This window comes from Sorex fumeus, unplaced genomic scaffold (assembly GCF_029834395.1).
Source record: "Sorex fumeus unplaced genomic scaffold, SorFum_2.1 ptg000072l, whole genome shotgun sequence".
NCBI classification, from domain to species: Eukaryota; Metazoa; Chordata; class Mammalia; order Eulipotyphla; family Soricidae; genus Sorex; species Sorex fumeus.
The window spans coordinates 55,305,704-55,324,892 of record NW_026606129.1 but is presented as its reverse complement, the minus strand read 5'-3'; the positions used below and the strand labels follow the sequence as shown (position 1 = coordinate 55,324,892).

The 19,189-nt window shown below is 35.8% G+C and overlaps 1 protein-coding gene across 2 annotated transcripts in view; it reads right to left on the bottom strand.

Annotated features, from left to right (window-relative positions):
• Positions 1 to 19,189, bottom strand: part of CACNA2D3 (calcium voltage-gated channel auxiliary subunit alpha2delta 3) — a 1,033,411-nt gene that overhangs the window by 64,709 nt on the left and 949,513 nt on the right. For both annotated transcript variants that reach the window (XM_056129451.1, XM_056129450.1), the window contains one exon: positions 11,270 to 11,381. In XM_056129451.1, the coding sequence (XP_055985426.1) occupies positions 11,270 to 11,381 (112 nt within the window). The remainder of the gene's footprint in view (positions 1 to 11,269; positions 11,382 to 19,189) is intronic.

Sequence of the window (19,189 nt, the reverse complement as noted above, 5' to 3'; positions counted from 1 at the left end):
GGATGGGTACTTGATCATTGTATAACTGATACCCAAGCACAAAAGTTTGTAAGTCTACAACTGTACCTCATGGTGTTTCACTAATAAAAAAAAGTCTTGCACTGTTAAATACGATAGCCCAAACTACAGTGCATGCAAAAGTAGCACATCCTCTTATCCTTTGCTCATGGGAGATACCATATCACTGTTGATCCATGGATCCATTTACAGGTTGTTTCCAGAAAGCCCACTTGGTAAGAACACCTGCATGGCTTTCTCTGAGAATAATCTGAAGACTTGTGGTAAATCGCCCACCCAACTTGAGACCTCAACAGGAAATTGAAGTAGTTTGTAGAAAAATGGAATCCCTGAACTATGGTTCTCTGAACTATATCCCACGAAATATGTCAACACAGCTTCGAGACCAATTACTTCCTTTCAGTTTAGTGGATAAATGAAAGGCGCATGGGGAGAAGTGATGAGAGAAGAAAAGTGTAGCCACAGCTTTGGGGGCTTCCAGGAAGATGAGCAAAGCTTGTGTTCAGATCCCACAGTGAAACTAATGGAAGCATAATTTTTATGAAAAGTGACGAGTGATGCCCCCCAAAAGACAAAAGAAAATAAAAAGAATCTAATTTGTCTTAGGAATTAATATCTTACCAGCACTAAAATGTGACAATGTTTTGAAAACTTGGCATTGTCAATGTTATGCATGTTTCACTTATTCTTGTTTAATTATCTTTTGTGACTTAGTCATTGATTTTCATTCCAAGGAAATCTTTGTGGATTCTTTCTCGGCAAAGGAAAAGGTCGTTGGCGGGGGTGGGGAGGGTATCAAGAAAAAGTTAAGTGTTCTAGAAAATAGTAAAATATTATTCTTTTTCGATATTCAATTTTGTTAAACTTGTTGACAGTCACAAATACGCAGAAAATATGGGCTCAGTTGTTTTCGATTGCTGTTGGAGTAACAGATTAATTTAATAATCAGTGGGATATTGAATGACGAAAATTAATGGTTAAGGCGGCCAAACCACCAACCCTAATGACATTCTTATGTAAATTCTTATTTTCTTTTAGGCTCCTGCATTCTTAATAAACCCTATATTTTTGAAAATCCTTTTTTAAACATTGCATACTGTCCCTCAGTTATAACATATCTGTCTATGCTATAGGCACATAAATGTTCACTTTTGAAATGGCCAATTTGAATGTTTCTATTTAGAGCAACTGAGTCACCTCTTGATGTATTTTCCATATAAAACCTTCGAGTGGTTCTTGAAATGGGACTTAGAAATGGGGCAGAGAACAATCAGTCTTCAAGTCTCTTTCTTAGGAGACCAAAAGACATTTACTAGATGGTGAGAACCACTAGATACAGTTTCCTTTATTCTGGCAAAATGTGTAGACACCAAAATGATCTGATTTTTTTTCAAGGAGAGAAAGATTATCTCTGACACTCCAACAGCAGGAGGCATGTTCCCGTGGGAAGGGGGAACATAGTTGCATCATGGTTTGCCATGCTTGTGGAGGAAAGTAATCGCTACCTTGAGAATGGTTTGTAATGGACACAGTTGTATATGTTCCATTGCGGGAGGGGAGATGTTTTTCTTTGAAAAAGATCTTAGTGCGCAATTTCTGAAATACTATAATTTTCACCAAACTCAGTTTCCAACTCACTCCTGGCCAAATGCTGCAGAATTGTGTTATTTTTGAATGTCACTGCCCTTGACCTGAAGTTACCTACAAAACTGGTCAAAAATTAGTAATTGTCTTTAAGGAACTAGTCCTAGAAATGTCATTCTTTCCAAGCAAATGTTGACAAATTTCTACAGGAATTATTATATAAAACAGATGTGCAAGTTCCTCTTTCTTGTTGCCACCAAAAGTGTTGGCCATTGTACTGAAATACCTACTGGCTGTCAAGAAGGGAAAGATGACAAAAGTCAAATAACATTTGTTTTCCTCCCTAACAAAATGCATGTCAAAAATACAAGTCTCATACAAAATGTACAAAGTAATCTTCATTAATTTTCTGACCAATTCTCACATGTCTTCTAGTACCTTTTATTGCAGAATATGGAGCAAGAGAAGACAGTTGAGAAGAGATAGGTAAAAGATAAAAAATTAAGAAGTTCCCTTCTTCAAAAAGTCTCCAACAGGACTATTTCTATAAACCTATTCTGACGGAATGTAAGCATCGCACAAATTTTATAACAAATCCTCACAAAAGATTTTTGGAATAGAGAAAAATAGGCATGATCAAATAAACTTTTTTCATCTATTTAGTTGTTACTGTGTTTGGCATATTGAATACATCACGGGTAGCTTGCCAAGCTCTGCCCTGCGGGCGAGGTACTCTCAGTAGTTTGCCGGCCTCTCCAAGAGGGGCGGAGGAATCAAACTCGGGTCGGCCATGTTGGCTACATGCAAGGCAAACGCCCTACCGCTGTGCTATTGCTCCAGCCAAACACAGTAACAACAAAAAAAAATCTCCAGTGGAGACGTTACTGGGCCCGTTCGAGCAAGTCAATGAACAATGGGAGGACAGTAACAGTGACAGTGACATCTATCTAGTTACTTCTATGTATTCACTGAAGATGAGCAGGGATTGGGGGAGAAAAGAGATAAAAGAAATCTCTGCATCTTATTTTGCTTTAACAGGAATAAGTGTGTGTGTGTGTGTGTGTGTGTGTGTGTGTGTGTGTGTGTGTGTTTATGTGCTGGGTTGGCTGCATTAAAGTACAAGGGGTAACAAATGGCCTCCCAGAAGAAGTTTCCACTACAAAAATAACCACTGTTATTGTCATTGCCAGGGCTGGAGCGATAGCACAGCGGGTAGGGCGTTCGCCTTACAAGCGGCCAACATTGCCGACCCGAGTTCGATTCCTCCGCCCCTCTCGGAGAGCCCGGCAAGCTACCGAGAGTATTCGATATGCCAGACACAGTAACAACAAAGTCTCCAATGGAGACGTTACTGGGCCCGCTCGAGCAAATCGACGATCAACGAGAGGGCCTTTACTTTTACTTTTATTGTCATTGCCATCATTTCTCCTGTCATCTAGAATTTTACTTTCCTTTCAATCTTACAGTTGTTCTGAACTCATGTACTTCAATATCTGCTATCATTTGACATTAGCATTTGATGTCCTTTAAAGAACTACAAGAAAATCTCAAATATTATCTTATTATTTAAGATAACAATATTCTATGATGCTGTTTGTGTGGAGTTTTCATGTTCTCCCCTTACCTCTGGGCACTCTGGTTTCCTTGCATGTCCCATAGGCAAGTATGCGAGTTACTGACATACCAAAACTGTCCCTGTGTGGGGGAAGAGGGGAGGTGGGGGGTGTTTCTTGTGATGAAACGTGTCTTCTCCAGGTTTGGTGATTGTCCAGAACCTATCTTGGCACACCCATAGCCCTGAATGGGAACATATGTTATGAAAAATTAAAGAATGAATAAATGAATACAACTTTATAATATCGGAACTTGTGTGGGGGCATTCGTAAGTTTGGTAATATTTTTAAGATCATAAATAGGCCACTGAAACTTAACTATTATTTATATTGTCTATGCTTAGCTTGCTTGGTTATATATGATTCTGCTTTAAGTCACAATTTCCAAGAACTTCTCAATGACATTATGTAGGGACTTGCCATAATTATTGTTCATGTGATCAAAGCAGCAACATGATTTGAACTCACTCATCTCTTATGCTGCCTTTTCTCACTGTCAAGTGTATGATACGGCTTCCTTGAAAGTATAGTAACTGACTGTACAAGCCACATTTTTTTCTGCCTCTACAAGATTTGACCTACAACTGGATACTCCTCCAGATTCTGTGGATCTTCATAGATGACACTCTTTCCTGATGCTTTCTTAATTACCCTATTTGCCCCCTCTGTGTACCTTGGGTATCACTGACTCTATAATCCAAACCTTAAGTATACAGCATGACACTGTCTACTTCTGGTTTATAAACTCTATGAAGACAAAAATAATGTATTTCCTGTTTACTGCTACTTCCACAAATGTAGCCTAGTCCAGCATAGAAAATATAACCAAGAAGTGCTCACTGAGGCCCTGAGCAGCCTTAATTACTGTCGTAAGGTCCTGTTTTCTTAAGCAATTTCTTAGAAGACTTCTTAAATGTCATTCATGCATCAGTCCTCATACCTTGTGAGCCAACTATTACCTCATAAGTTAGACAATAGAAATGAGTAAGATGAATATAATGATGTTAGGTATCAAGACAGAGGCATCTCAAGTTGCTTTTGTGGTTCTGAGGAGTGGGATGGGCAGCGAGTAGGAGTCATTCAGGAGAGGTCTTGGTTGCAATGTTCTTCCACTTATTAACTTTTGTTCTTCGTGTGAAAGACCAGAATGTAGGAACTGGAGAGCTAATACAACAAATAGAGCATGCCTTGTATGTGGCCAACCCGGGTTCAATCCCTGATGCTCCCTATGTCCCTCAAATTCATCAGGAGTGAGCTCTGAGTACAGAGCCAGGATTAAATTCTGAGCATAGTCAGGTGTGTCTCAAAAACAAGCAAACAAAAGCAATTAAGCTGCAATCCTATTGTGTAAGACGTTTTCTATATGTTCATATACATCGACAATTAAAAAAAGAATTTACTGAAGGAAAAAAAAAGAAAAATCACAAGTCCCCAATTCTCTGTTAATTTAGACCCCTGAGTCTTTATTGCTTTACCTCTTTAGTGTATGATGGAAGTTCCTGATGGTAGTTTTGGAATAAAGGATTTTTGAAAAAAAAATCCTCTAAAGTCTGCAGTGTATTTTCACTTTCTTCTAGAAAGTTGTGTAACATCGTATTCAACCTCCAACCTTCTATGACTCTTGTACCTTTAGCAGAATTCAGGTCTGAAACCAATTAAGAACCATATAAATACCTTCAGCATCAACTTTGTGCCTTCTGCACTCTTGGATCCCACCAAAGCACAGGTGCTATTTCTTGGTTTTAGAAGGACCTAATTCTAACCCTTTCTAAAAGAAAGTTTATTTTTGGTTTGAAATATAGGACTCTCATTTTAATCAAACTTTATTCATATTTAGATTTCTACTTATGAATCAATAAGGAATAATACTTTCTCAGTAGTCCCCTTTCTTGTTTCTGTTTTCTCACTTAAAATGAGAAGATACCAAACCAATTTTAATAATCTAATTAATTCACCAAGTGCTACTGGCCACCTCATAAAATTTGAAGCTATAACTATGTGAAACCTCTCTGATAAAAATGTTTTACAACTATTCTAAAACCAGTGAAGTCCATTTCACAGAGCTACAGAGCAATAAATGATCACAAAGAATGAATCATATATGAACTTTGGTCAACTGGGAATAGATAGGTATATATCAATATGTATATATATGTATATATATATTCGATTTTCCTATTTCTACAGAAAATTCTACAATGGTACGGTGATGTTGCAATCTATAAAAAGGAAAACACAAAATTCAACATAATTGTTGACAGGAGTTAAGAGCATTAATATTGGTTGTAATAATATCAATCTCGCCCACATGGCAAAGCCTGGCAAGCTACTCGTGACATATCGATATGCCAAAAACAGTAACAACAAGTCTCACAATTTGTTGTAAGATGTTACTGGTGCCCGCTTGAGCAAATTGATGAACAACAGGAGGACAGTGCTATATAAAATGTCAACATCTATTCAGCATTTTTTATGTTCCAAGCATTATGCTAAATTAGCAACATAAAATTTTCATTTAATGAATATGACAAGTGTATGGCATGCTTAGTATCATTATTCTTCAAATTACTCAGAGGAAAAGGTGACTTTATAGAGTGTAGATTTTTGCTCAAGTTGGAACAGTTGCAAATGAGTTAGAACTCACACTCCAGTAATCTGATTGCACAGCTCCTGCATTATATCACCTGACTTCAGTATTTTAGAAGGTTCTGTAAGAACAGTCAACCCTAACATAGTGGAATGAGTAAACATGGACACCACTTTGCTCTAAACATTTAGATATTCTGTACAATACAGTTTTTAAAAAGTATAAAGAGTATACTAGATGACAACCGAGAAGAAAAGACATTGAAAGGCAACTTGTACATTTATAGCTAAAGCTAAAAAGCTGATAATCTCATACTAACTAAAGTTCCAAATAGGAAAAATAGCACTAGCATGAGAAATTAAACTTTAAGCTTAAACTACATGCTCCTGAGGAGAAACATTTACTATAATTATATGATATAGAAACTACTAAACGCAAAAATGTACATAACAATTACTCCAGGGTAGTCAGTACAAATATGATATATAATAGAAGTCCAAGAGTGCATTATTCAAGGGAGAAAATCAAACTCTATTCTATTCTCACAGAAGAAATAATTAAGAGAAAAATGAGTTTATAGTCATGACACAAGAACAAATAATATTCCATAAAATAAAGCTGATTCAACAAAGAAGAGGATTGGTACCCCAAAACTTAAGCAACTGGAACAATTTTTAAAGACTTTCAAAATTATGTACAGAAAACTCTAAAAATCAGATACAATATAAAAGTATATACAGATATTTTATGGAAATGAAGTTTCTAGAAGTAAAATGAAAGAAATTCATATCAAAAACTCAATGGATACATTATACATCAGAATAGATATAATAAAAAGAAAATTAGTCAACTATAAGTTTAAGGAAACAAATCTAGGCACAATTAAGTGAAACTGCAGAATCTTGAATACACATAGAATCATGGCATGAAGTAGAGAGGAAATGGAATATTTATAAAAGTGCGGAGCAAAAGGCTAGAGGATGGTAAAATGATTTCTTCAAAATATCTCCATTTAAATATTATGGAGTTAAATCACCACCACAAAATACATGTTAAATAAGACATTTTCAGATAGGGTGGAAGAATTTATTATTTCTGGGTCATTTCTAAAAATATTTTAAGTACATTTTTTAAATACTGTAAAACAAAGTAATTTTTTTTTGTCTTTTAAAACTATGATGAGTCAATAACTTTTGGCAGTAGTGATAACAATAAAATATTTAGTGGGTTGAAAATACAGTAGAACTGGATATTAGAAATAGCGCCTGAAAGAAATAAAATGTAATCCAAGTTAGAGTTCTAAGTTTTTGTTTGCTTTTTGATCTTGACCAAGTAAAAAAATGATTAAAAAAAGATGAGGGCAGCTACTACTACAAAGGAAAAAAAAGTGTAGGTCAAGAGAGATAGTACAGGGATCAGGGAACTTGTTTTGTGCGTAGTTAACTGAGGTTTGAACCTCAGCAGTGCATGTGAGACCCTGAGCACTGCCAGGAATAAGCCCTGAGCACTGCTGGGTGTGTTCCTTCACTGCAAAAAATAGTGTATACCAAGTAGCAACGAATAAAATGAATAGAGAAATTCAATAAAATCAATAGATATAACAAATTAAAAAACTTTGCAAAATGGAAACTACAAATCCTATAAAATGAAAATGGAATTAAAGCATTCATAGTCAAAATAATTTTTAAAAGATTAAATCTACCAAAAATAGAGATAATAACAATTTCAAACTAAACTAAATTTTTGTAATAAGGCAAAAAATAATTAAAAAATGACAAAAATTAATTGAAAATTGAAGGAGGAAGAAATATGCTTATGCTTAAAAGTATTCCAAAAAAGAAGAATCACTCTACTATGCTATCAGCAAACAAATTGGATATAAAGGCATAAGCATTCTGATGCATAAATTATGTAGGGATTAAAGGAATGATGTATCAGGATACTCTAACATTCATTAAAGGGCATGATCATAGGAATACTTCAAATATAGAAAGCAAAATAAATTGGACAAGAAGAAAGAACTGCAAAATTCCTAAACTTGATGAGGAATTGTTATGAAAGAAGTAGGCCCTGACTCTCCTCCCCACAAAGAAAGTTTGAGACATATATTAGGTGAAATAAATACATATTAATACCTTGTATAGTTATCAGAGAATAAAATTTGCTTTGGAAATATACACAAGTACTAGATTGAAGCAAATCTCCATACATTTTAAAACAGATATTAAGACCACAGTGTATTACACACCACAATGTCATTTAATTTTACCTCGATAATTTTTAAAAGCCTCAGAGTCCATATATTAGAAATTCTTCAAATCTTATTTTAAATTTCCAGATCAAACTGTGGTGAGAATTGAAAAATTTCAAGAACTGAGTGACACAAAAAGCCGGTATATAACATTTATGGAGATAAACGGGATGAAGAAAGAAATCATATATGTATATTAACAAAGCTGAGGCAGCTAATTATCAAAAGCAAATGTTAGAGAACAAAGAGTAACCCCCTCCAAAAAAGAAAACAACAGGATAAATGATAAGTTTAATACTGATAAGATGTAAAATAAATAAAATAGGAGGTCAAAGAAACAACAAAGAATCAGACTAACTAAATGACGTTTCTTTGAAATGAAAGCAAACCTGTGTCTGTCAGTATGGAGAGAGAGGTAAGGAGAAACGGGAAGAGGAGAGAACAGAGACAGTTAGTGAGCAAAGAAGAGAAAGAAAAAGGCAGAGACAGAGATGGGGGCAGATATTTCAGAGATAAAGTCACAAATATGGTAGTATTTTTAGTAGAATTCTATTAAATAGAAAACTATTAACAAATACATGCAACAAACTTGACAGTTAAAATACAATTACTGAGATCACTTCTAAAAGACATGAAAATTCTAAAAGGATATCTATCCACTAAAGAAACTAACTCAGCAGTGAAATTTCACTCACGTAAGTTATTTGATAGATAGGTTTTACCAAACCTATACGAAATGGATAATTAGGGGCCGGAGTGATAGTACAGGGGATAGGCTGTTTGCCTTGCACACGGGTGACTCCTGAATTCAATCCCTGGCATCCCGTATGGTCCCCCAAGCATTGCCAGGTGTAATTTTTGAGTGCAAAGCCAGGTGTAACCCCTAAGCATCACCAGGGTGACCCAAAATGAAAAAAAAAAAAGAAAAAATGGAAATGGTTAATTTGATTTTATGTAAAATGATGAAAACATTAGCAAAAGAGGGGAAACTCCCCAAGTAATTTTGTGACAAAATAATTTTAAGAGCAATGCCAAATGAGAATATAAGAAAGACAGAGTACAGTTCATTCTCCATTTTGAGCACCAGATACAGAAGTGCACAGTAGATATTAGCAGATGAATAAAGCAACCTGGTTTTTTTTTGTAGTCCTAAAAATGAATGTCTATCTTGTTAAAGCAAATATATTTTCATTCACATTAGATAACTCTATGCTTATAAAGATACTTATACCATATATACTTTATATAATATAAAATAGTTCTAATATATCAAAGTAACTTGAAACATAAGCCATCTAAAATGTTTTAGTAATGGATGCAGAATAAATATTTGATAAAATTCAACATTCATGCATATTTCAAACAATAACAACAATGACAGCAAACATTCTAACAGGAGATATTTTTTCAGTCTAATAAAAGACTGGCTACCAATAACCTGTAGCATTTCAGAAAATGTTTAATAGCTATGATTGTGGAAATTGTAAGTGAATCACCCTTGAATCTTAAGCTTAAAATTAGTTACAATGATAAGTTCTATACTAGTCAGATTTTACTAAAATGTGAAGTTCTATATTATGCATTATACTTTATTTGAATTATAAGAAGCAATTCCCTTAATTCAGGAATGAGACACAGTTCTCTATATTCACTGCTTCTTTTTTGAACAATGGCTCAGAAATCCAGTGTACTAAATAATAACTTAGCATTAGAAAGACAAAATTTTATAAGTGATATTACTGTGAGTGAAAAAGAATAAGAAAATTTTCATATATATAAAGTATAAAGAACATTTAGTATTGAATAGAAAAAATTCAATACACAGAAATCAGAGATATTCTTATATATTGGAAATTACAAATTAGAAAATATAGTGTTAAATGTATATTTTTTCTGATAGCAGGAAATAATATACATTGTCAAAGCATAAATCTAACATAAAATTATATTAAAGATATAAATAAAGTGGTACACTTAGTGATTAGGTAGGAAGTTTCAATGTCATAAAAGTATTTATGTTTAAATTAATCTATAATAATTAAAATTAACCTATAGCAAATTAAATTAAAACCCTAGCCTAATGCATGGAAATTAGGAAGCTAATTCAAAGAAAATATTAAAGAATAAAGAGGCAAGAATAGCAATCACAATTTAGAAGAACAAAAAAAGGATGTGTGTTTACCTAATATCAAGTCATATTATAGAGCTATGATAAATAAAGAAACCCAACATTGTTATAGGCATTGACAAACCATGAAAACTAGAAACAGATCTGCACATAGATGGGAACATAGTCCATAACACAGGTGTCATAATAAATCTAAATGCTATAAATTCAAATAAATATAATCCAATAAAAGGGTGTTGGTTAACAGGCCAACTATATGGAAAAAGTCCAAATTATACCCTACCGCAGCCACACATAGAAGTAAATTCCAGAGGATTAAGTCCTAAATGTGAAAGTCAATACTTTAAAGTATTCAAATAAAAAATATATGAGAATATCAATATAACATTAGGTCAGAGACATTTCTTAAGCAAATATGCACAAATCATAAAAGAAAGCAAGAATAACTTAGATTATATTAAAATAAAAGCAAAATGAAATTTCTATGCATATAAAGACATCTATAAAAAGTTAAGAAGAAACACCAAGGTATAGGAAGACACATATGCAAAGCAATGAATTGGAAACACACAAAGATAATCCAACTCAGAAAACTAAATCCATCTCCCAGTAGAGAATGTCCCAACAGAAATGAGGAGACCAGAAACCCCTATTGATGGAGGAAATCAAACTGTTAAAGAAGTCCTGACATCATTAGTAATCAGGGAAATGTCTTCTAAGCCACCAAGAATCCTTTTCAAATCATTTAACTTCCATTTTTCCTGAAGTTTGTTGCCTTCAGTAAACAGTGGTAAGGACCTTCCTCAGAGAACTGAAATCATAAACTATCAACTAGAAATTATCAACCAGAATTTTTTTCTTATCTACCAAAAAATTAGACTGAAAATTGCTTTTTTAACCCTGGTATTTAGTCTCATGCGTTCTGAACACTTCCCAAACTCTCAATGATTAGCAAAGTCAAGTGATGTTTCCCCCAAGCTGAAAGAAACACCTCTCTCATCACATAAAAGGGCAGCCATATTTCCCTCCCTCATGCAACTGGTCCATCCAAGGAAAGTTCTCTTTCAGCACAAAGACAGGGGGCTTACTTGGAGCAGTCTTCACAAGCAATGTTCCCTGAGGTTTCCTTGATGGTCCGCTCAGAGACAAATGCTGGATACTCAGTATCACAAGGCTCCAAGGTCTGTTTCAATTTCTGGGCTGGAGGGATAGAGAGAAAGAGAAAAAAATAAAAGAAGATGAATTCAAGGCACAGATCTTATTGTGACTGGCAGCCCACAGAAACTACGAACACAGTACGCTCCTACTGCACTGTGATTTTTTTTTCCAGGCAGAGCATAATGCATTATTTTCTAATTAGTCAAGTGATTTCATCGGCCAAGCAACTCTATAAGCTATAATTCCTCAAGCAGTTTTGTTGGCTTGATCAGCTATCATTTATGCATCAGAAGAACTCTATTTTCTGGGACAACATCAGTCACTTGGTCTCTGACCTCAGACTTACTTGAATTCAGCAATAATATAAATGCCATATCTGAATAAGTGTACAAAATATTAGTTATACCACATTATTTAGGGTGAGACAAAGGTCATGATTGGATTGCATGGTTTTATTAAAGAAAGAAAATTGAAGCACTGAGTAGTAAAATATGTAATATCTTGGAATCACAGTCACAAATCTAATCCTAGGATGATGAAGTTCTTTGTCCAGAAAAATGGCACTAACTAACTCTGATAACATGGATAAGTCCAAAGTATTACTGGGTAAAGACTTGGGGGTGGGGGGATAACTAAATTATTGAAACATCAGATAACTAAATTATTGAAACATCTTATGTCCCAGGGACAACTTCCAAAAGCTCTGTAAGTTTCCTTTTTTAAATTTGTAAATTGAGGATAATATATTTCTGTCAGATGTTGTGACGTTAAATGAAATCATTTATGTTGAAAATGTAGTACAGTACCTGAAGCAACTGTGTTGATTAATGTCAATGTTAGTACTAGCAATAGTAACAAGAAGCAAGCCTTCCCAGGAAGTATTGTGATTTATAAAATGATGATGATATAGAAACAATAACCAAGCACTTATAAGGAAAGAATGAGAAGTCAGAGGAGTTAGGAGCACAAATTTGTATTCATATAAATGTATGCTATACATATTACTTTTGTAATAGATGCACACTACATAATTTACAATTCTAAAACTCAATAGTATTTTACTTAACCCACGTGCAGACAAATTGAATTGGTTTTCCAAAACCAACTGACAGAAGGGCAGTAGCCATGGTGGCAGAATGCCCCGCCCCCAGGGGTTTTTCTGAGGTAAGTCCAATGGGGTGGGAGGGAGCTTGCACAAAGGGAGTCATCACAGGTCTACTGAGTACAAAAGGCTGTTTGGAGCATCCATTTAATGTAATGAGCATCCACTCATTACTACTGAGTTATCAGGAAGCGACATTCTAAGTATTTATATCCTAACACGGTATTTTTAGGAGTTTTTTTAAAATTTTTTTTAAATTATTTATTTTTATAGGAGCTTTAGTATTCAGCTTTAATTCTTTTCAGGATATTGTTTTGAGGTTAGAGGGTTGAAGAAAATGCATTGTAATTTTTTAGTTAAAAAAAGGAAGATGGGCTTTTAATCAGTATTTTATGCAGAACCTGTAATTTCAGAAACAGATCACTGAATTGAGAGGATATATGCTGAAAGCACTGTTCTGAAGAATAAATGCAGTAAGGCAGAGCTCTCAGCAAATGACACACATGTGCAGGTTCACACACAAGCAGGTTCACACACAGGCTTGCATTCACAGACTGCCATGAAATGTTCCTTGTGAATGTTACCATCTACATTCCAGATGCTAATTGCCTGTGAGCTGAGAGCACATATTCTGGGCATTGTAAGTCCTACTCCTGCTGTGCTGCTGCGTGGTATCAGAGCACAGCAGGTTAATCTCTCTGCAAAGTGAGAAGAATAATAATAGCCTCCATGGTTGTGCAGAGCCAAAGAATCACTATAGAAAATGGCTGGCACAGTGTGAGTGTTCTTTAAGTATATGGACTCCACACCATCACAGCTTATCCTGCACTTGCTAATTCATTGAATTCTTAGAATCCCAGCTGTTTTGGGTGAGAAAAGGTTAGTAGGGGAGTCAGAAGATGGCTCGGTGGCTTAATGTGCTTGTCTGACAAAAGCAAGATCCTGGGTTCGAAATCTGGTTCAGTCTGCAAAGGCTGAGGTCTGTCCATCTTCCTTTTGGGACCCCTAGTGAGAGAGATCTAGGTGTTTCTATATGCTGAGTTTAATCCTCTATACCTCAAATAACCAAGGCAATCATGACCACTGTACAGTATGGGGTTCTTCGGAAAGGAAAGGAAATAAAATAAAATAATGAAAAGAAAGGGCAAGCAGAAGATTCCCTCGATGCATTCTAACTGCACTACTGGTATATCTCTTTGGATGACAAGGTCTTGGAGGCCCAGGACCCAGTCACTATCTGTCCTGCTGGGCCTTGCAGGCCAAGTCATAGAAAGGTAATCACATGTTAGCTGGCTACATGAATACTTCTGGATAGTATTTTCCAGGCAAATAAAGCTGACAAGTGAAGTGAGAACTTCAGTCACTAATGACAAATTGCCTGACTTCAGAGACAAGATAAGTGATCCAAGCTGACAGAAAGCAGACAGAAAAGCACACAGAGGTAAGCTCTTTCTTTTACCAATTCTACATTACCTATGATTTTGGTGAGAGAGATGACTCTAATTTTTGTGAGAGGGTGGTATTATTTTTACTCTAGGATTTTTTAAACTATCGTTCTGTTTTCTTTCTGTTTTTTCAATTTGCTATTTTCTGTTTCATCCCAGGCCAGACCCAAAGATTGGATTTATGCTTTATAAGTAATATTTATAATTTGGTAACATTTACCTTCAAGGCTCTTAAATTCTACAATTTACTTCTCCAGGTATAAAATAATACAGGTATTAAATTTAAGAAGTTTGCTTTTTAATATTTAAAATACCCAAATCAAGAAAAGAATTAGATGAAGTAAAATAAAAATAACTTAAACAATAGAATGAGTAAGTAAAAGTCTATATTATGCACAAATATAGAGATGGCATATAATCTTAGTAATGGCAACATTTCCATTTAATGAAGAATTCCTATGTGCCAGCTGCTTTTCTGATTTTTATGTATTAAATTAGTTAATGTATTAAATTATTTAACAGTGAAACATGAAAAACACTTAACTATGCGGTAGTGATAACTATTACAAAAAAGTGATAACTATTCTGAAGATTAGTGAATGGAGGATAGGGCTAAGTAAATTGCCTAAATTCTTTCAGAGTATGTGGTAGAGTCAAAATTTGAACATGCGCCATCTGGCTCAAGAACATATATTTTTAACTGCTCTGTGATGTATAGCCAATGAAAAAGACAAATAAAAGTCTCTGGCACTAGACTGAGATAGGTAGTGCACGTGATTCAAATAAGCTTAATAATTGTTCCATCTCTAATTCTAATTGTCTGGCCCAATTACAATGGAATAAGTCCAATACTCTCAATGTGGAGACTCATTTGGCTCTTATCCTTTCTGATGGTGAAATTCTTCTTCCTTTGACTACACTGTAGGCAAATGTTCTGATGTGGTGATAAACTATTGAGTCTATAGCATGGCTACAGATTGTCTGGGAGTCACCTGATGTGCTTTCAGGAAACACACAAATTATCCTATCAACCATAGCCACATTTAATCTAAATAATGTGGCTTATCATGAACACCTTTCTTTGGAGTACTGAATAGATCATAGAATTTTGAGTCCATAAATATGGTTGCAAGCAAAATAAAAAAAAAAATGGGGTATTTTTTGGAAGTAAAACGGAAGGAGAGAGAGAAAGAGAAAGTGCACATCACAGGCTGTGATATAGGAAGCATAAAATGGCCCTGGGTGTTGTTTTAACTCTGACACTTTCAAAACTCATTTCTTATAAATATCCAGATTCCAGAGCCAGAAAGAGAATGAAGGGAGGTGGAGGAGGAGAATGAAGTAGCATGGGGAAGGAAGAAGCAGAGGACAGAAACATGAGTGGATGAAGAGAGGATTGGAATAAATTGCATCTGACATCAACCAGCCTGGCCCTCGTTTCCTTCCTTCGCCTGCCCATTGCCGTCGACCTCCCCGGGGTGGGGGAAGCGGCGTGAGACTACCCAACGCTGGCGGCGGGAGAGACAGAGCCACCTCCGCTGCTATGCTTTTTTGAGTTTACACACTTCTGCACCATGGAGCTCAGCTAGTCTGACTACCCATTTTTTCCAGAAGGGATAAATGGGCTTCAGAAGTTGGACATATGCTTCCTGGAGTCCCACAATAACTGATTAATCAGGATCATAATTTACTGACATCACTTATGGCCATCATCACTTCCTTCACTGCCAATATTCACTCAGTGCTAACTACATCTTAAACATCGCACTGGCACTTTGCATGGATGAAGTCCTCATGAGCATGCAGTGCGTAAGCCCTTCTACCTTCCTGTTCTACAGAAGAAAATATTAAAATGTGGAGCTATTAAGACGTATACCCAAAGTCGCACTTTTGTAAATATCAGAGCCAAGATCCAAGCCTGGGTAGCCACATCCTGGGGTCTCCATTCTTTTCTATGCCTCCACACCAGTTTCAAGTTGAAGTTACTATGACCCATCACTTACAATGAAGCACCCAAGGAAGAATCCAAACAATTGAATTTCTTTAATTTTCCCTTAGCAACAAATGTCCTGATGAGAATAATGGACTTGGGTTCATAGTAATTATGTGCAGACAATGGAGAATGAATAGAGTTGCCATTTGAAAAGCTTTCCTCTTCTTTTGTCTCTGTGAATGCACCCCCATTCATAATAGGGTGCCAGCAAGATCCTTTCTCTTTGTGCAACTTCACCAAATGATACCTTTGTGATAATCAAGCAGAAATGGGCTTCCACAGTCCCCTCATTAAGGAAATGAAGCAGATAAACAGTGTAATTATGGATTCCATTTTTAGCTAGGCAAAGATGTCTGCTCAGCTCAGGGTCTTTTTTTCAGTGAGGGGATGTTAAACTTAGAATGAAGAAATCTTACAAGTCCATCTTGGTATAATGCTTGAAATTCTTCTTTTCTTATACTGAATCTAAGTTTTACATTTACACTTACCAACACTATCCAAACAACAGCATGTCTGGGGACAAGTTCACTCAACCAACAATTGATTGTTTCTTTAAGGAAGGAAGAAAATTATAGCCATGCCCAGCAGAGGGCTTTAGGACTGAAAAGACAATTCAGTGTGGCCACAGGCTCTATCTGAGAAGAGCAGCTGTTTCACTCTCCTCTGACTGAGGTGCCCTTGAAAGGTTTAATGACAAATTTTGACAGTCCTCATGTCTCAGATAAGTGGAAGGGATTTGAAGACAACCCTATATCAGCATCCTGAAAATGGAAAAGCACCCATATCTTGCAAACAATGTCTTGATAATATAACTCTTTGACAAGTTCTCTTCACAGCCTGAGAGTAGAAGGTATCCTAGGGTGGGGATGGAATCAGATGATTTAGAATTAGCTTAAATTAAGGATCATTTAAAAACTTCCTGAGACTGAAAACAAAGCTGAAGCATCAGAATATTCCTCTTTTTTAAAACATTGCCCATTTCTAGGGAAGAGAGAAGAGGGGGGTGATTTCACAATGGGAAACCTCACATATTTCCATAACTATCATGGGTTCCCAGACTGTCTTCTTCCTTCTTATTCATTACCCCCTCCCCATCTCAGTCTACACCATAGTTACATTAATACTTTCACCACACACATTTTGAGTTAGATGAGTTTTGGGGTTGACAGGATGTTTAGTAGTTTCCAGAATCTCTACCCACTAAGATGTCCATGGCATACCTCATTGGGTTGTTAACAACTAAAACTGTCCCCATACATTGCATTCCCCAATTTGAAAGTCACTGATTTAGACAAAGTTTACAGCCACTGATGCTCAACAGAAATTCCAACACTATTCATCAGTTCTGAGGATGAGGAAAAAGAAGGAGGCAGAGGTTTGTGGTAGTGGCAGGTTCAGGGGAAGAAAGCAGACCAAGGTAGGGGTAGTAGGGTAGTAGGGCAGTGGGAATGGAGGTTGATATGTAAAAGGGAGTGTCCTCATGATCCCCACCAATGCTCCTCCAATGGGGGATTGGAGTGTGGGCTGGTACCTGGTAGGAAAGAGGATTGCCAAAAAGATAAATCACTAAAGGTAATTGCAGTGCTGCTCTCGGGACAGAATACTTTTTAGAACCAAATATTTTAGCCTTCTTCACTCTCTGCAATGAAAACCAGCACCACTGAAAATGTGAGTATCACCCCTTCACCACGTGGAAAAGCCTTGCTCTATACATGTCTTGCAAATGGACTTTTCGTGTTCGCTTCCATTTCTCTCTCACAACTATATTATGTCTATTGCTAGCTATGTTGGCAAACAGGAAACTAAGGCCTATAGATACTAATTCACTTGCCCAGAACCTTATAAGCCAGCAAGTGAAAGAGCATAGCTCCCTGATCTCTAAACCAGGACATGAAACAGTGAGTTCATCTGCCAGAATTCGCATCCTGATTTGAGAGGAGTAGAGGTTTTCTTCGGGTACTGTTGTTGCCATTTAACCAACTTTCAATCTGTGCTCTTGGTCTCTATAGATCTTCTAGTATCCTTTTTACTCTTTTAACCTCATGAATCTATTATTATCCATAATAGTGGAATTGTAGGAAAGCTAATCAAATGAGTAGAAAATAAGATTTTTTTTTAAAAAAGGACTAATTTAGTAGGTATCTTTTCATCTTTAAAAACATGTGCATTTTTACACAAGAACAGGCTTATCTGCCATGAGTAAAATTTTCCTGTGGTAAATGATACTTTTCTCTTAACTGATATTGTGCTCTTTGCTGTCTCTCCATAACTGATCTGATTTGATTCTACATTCTTTTCTTCTGCCTTTATACTTTTGGAGATTCTATACACTTTTGCATATATTTTGTTATACCACTTAATTTCATGAGCACTTTTTAAGTTGGTAAGAAATTTTAAGAAACAAAATCTTGCTTAAGAATTTCCTGTACTTTTCTCTGGATGGACTGAAATTTATTTTAAAGCTCCCCATAGTTCATCATTTAAAGAGGTACCAGTATTGAAATCGTAAATTCCATGGTGGTGATCATCCTGTCATAAAATTCTGTTTCCATTTCAGTTTCTTTCCTTAGGCTATATTTCCTGAAGAGGGATTGTGAGCATTCAATGTCCTAGTATCAACCTAACAGGAAAGGCAAGAATAGACCTCTGCCCTGAGGGTCACCAGGAAAGTGAATGTGGGTAAAAGAGGGTGTTTGGTTCCTGACCCCTGGCACTGGCAGTGTCATGTGACAAAGCTACCCTCAGCACATTCAGAACAGGGTCATGATTATCAGGGCCTTCTAGAATTTTCTGTGGATGTCGTTTCAAGTCATACTCTAATAAGTAATGTACAAATTCATGCTTTGAGACAAAAAGTTCTATTGGCCTGTTACAAAGCTACAACATCAATGACTATAATAGTCACACTTAAGCAAAGGAAATATTTATTGCGTATTTAATAAGCAGTGATAGCACATCAGCCATGTGTTAAACACCAGATAGGTTCTAAAAGTTAAGAAACTTTTAACTTCTTGATGGTTTCTGTCATCAAGAAATTTTTTACTTCTCTTTCTTTCCCTAGCAAATCGATGAACAATGGGAGGACAGTCCTGCAGTGCTACTAGTATGTCCTGGTTACAGAGCTCAATATATAAAATGATTTCTTGCTTCACTAAATATACATGTACACAAAGGAGATAAATATTATGTTCCCCTACACTGCACAGAGTTTCTACTAATAACTTCTAAGCATCAAAAGATTTTGAGCAGAAATAGTGATATGATTAGATTTATAGTTCAGGAGGGTGACGACGAAAAAAGCAGAACAGTG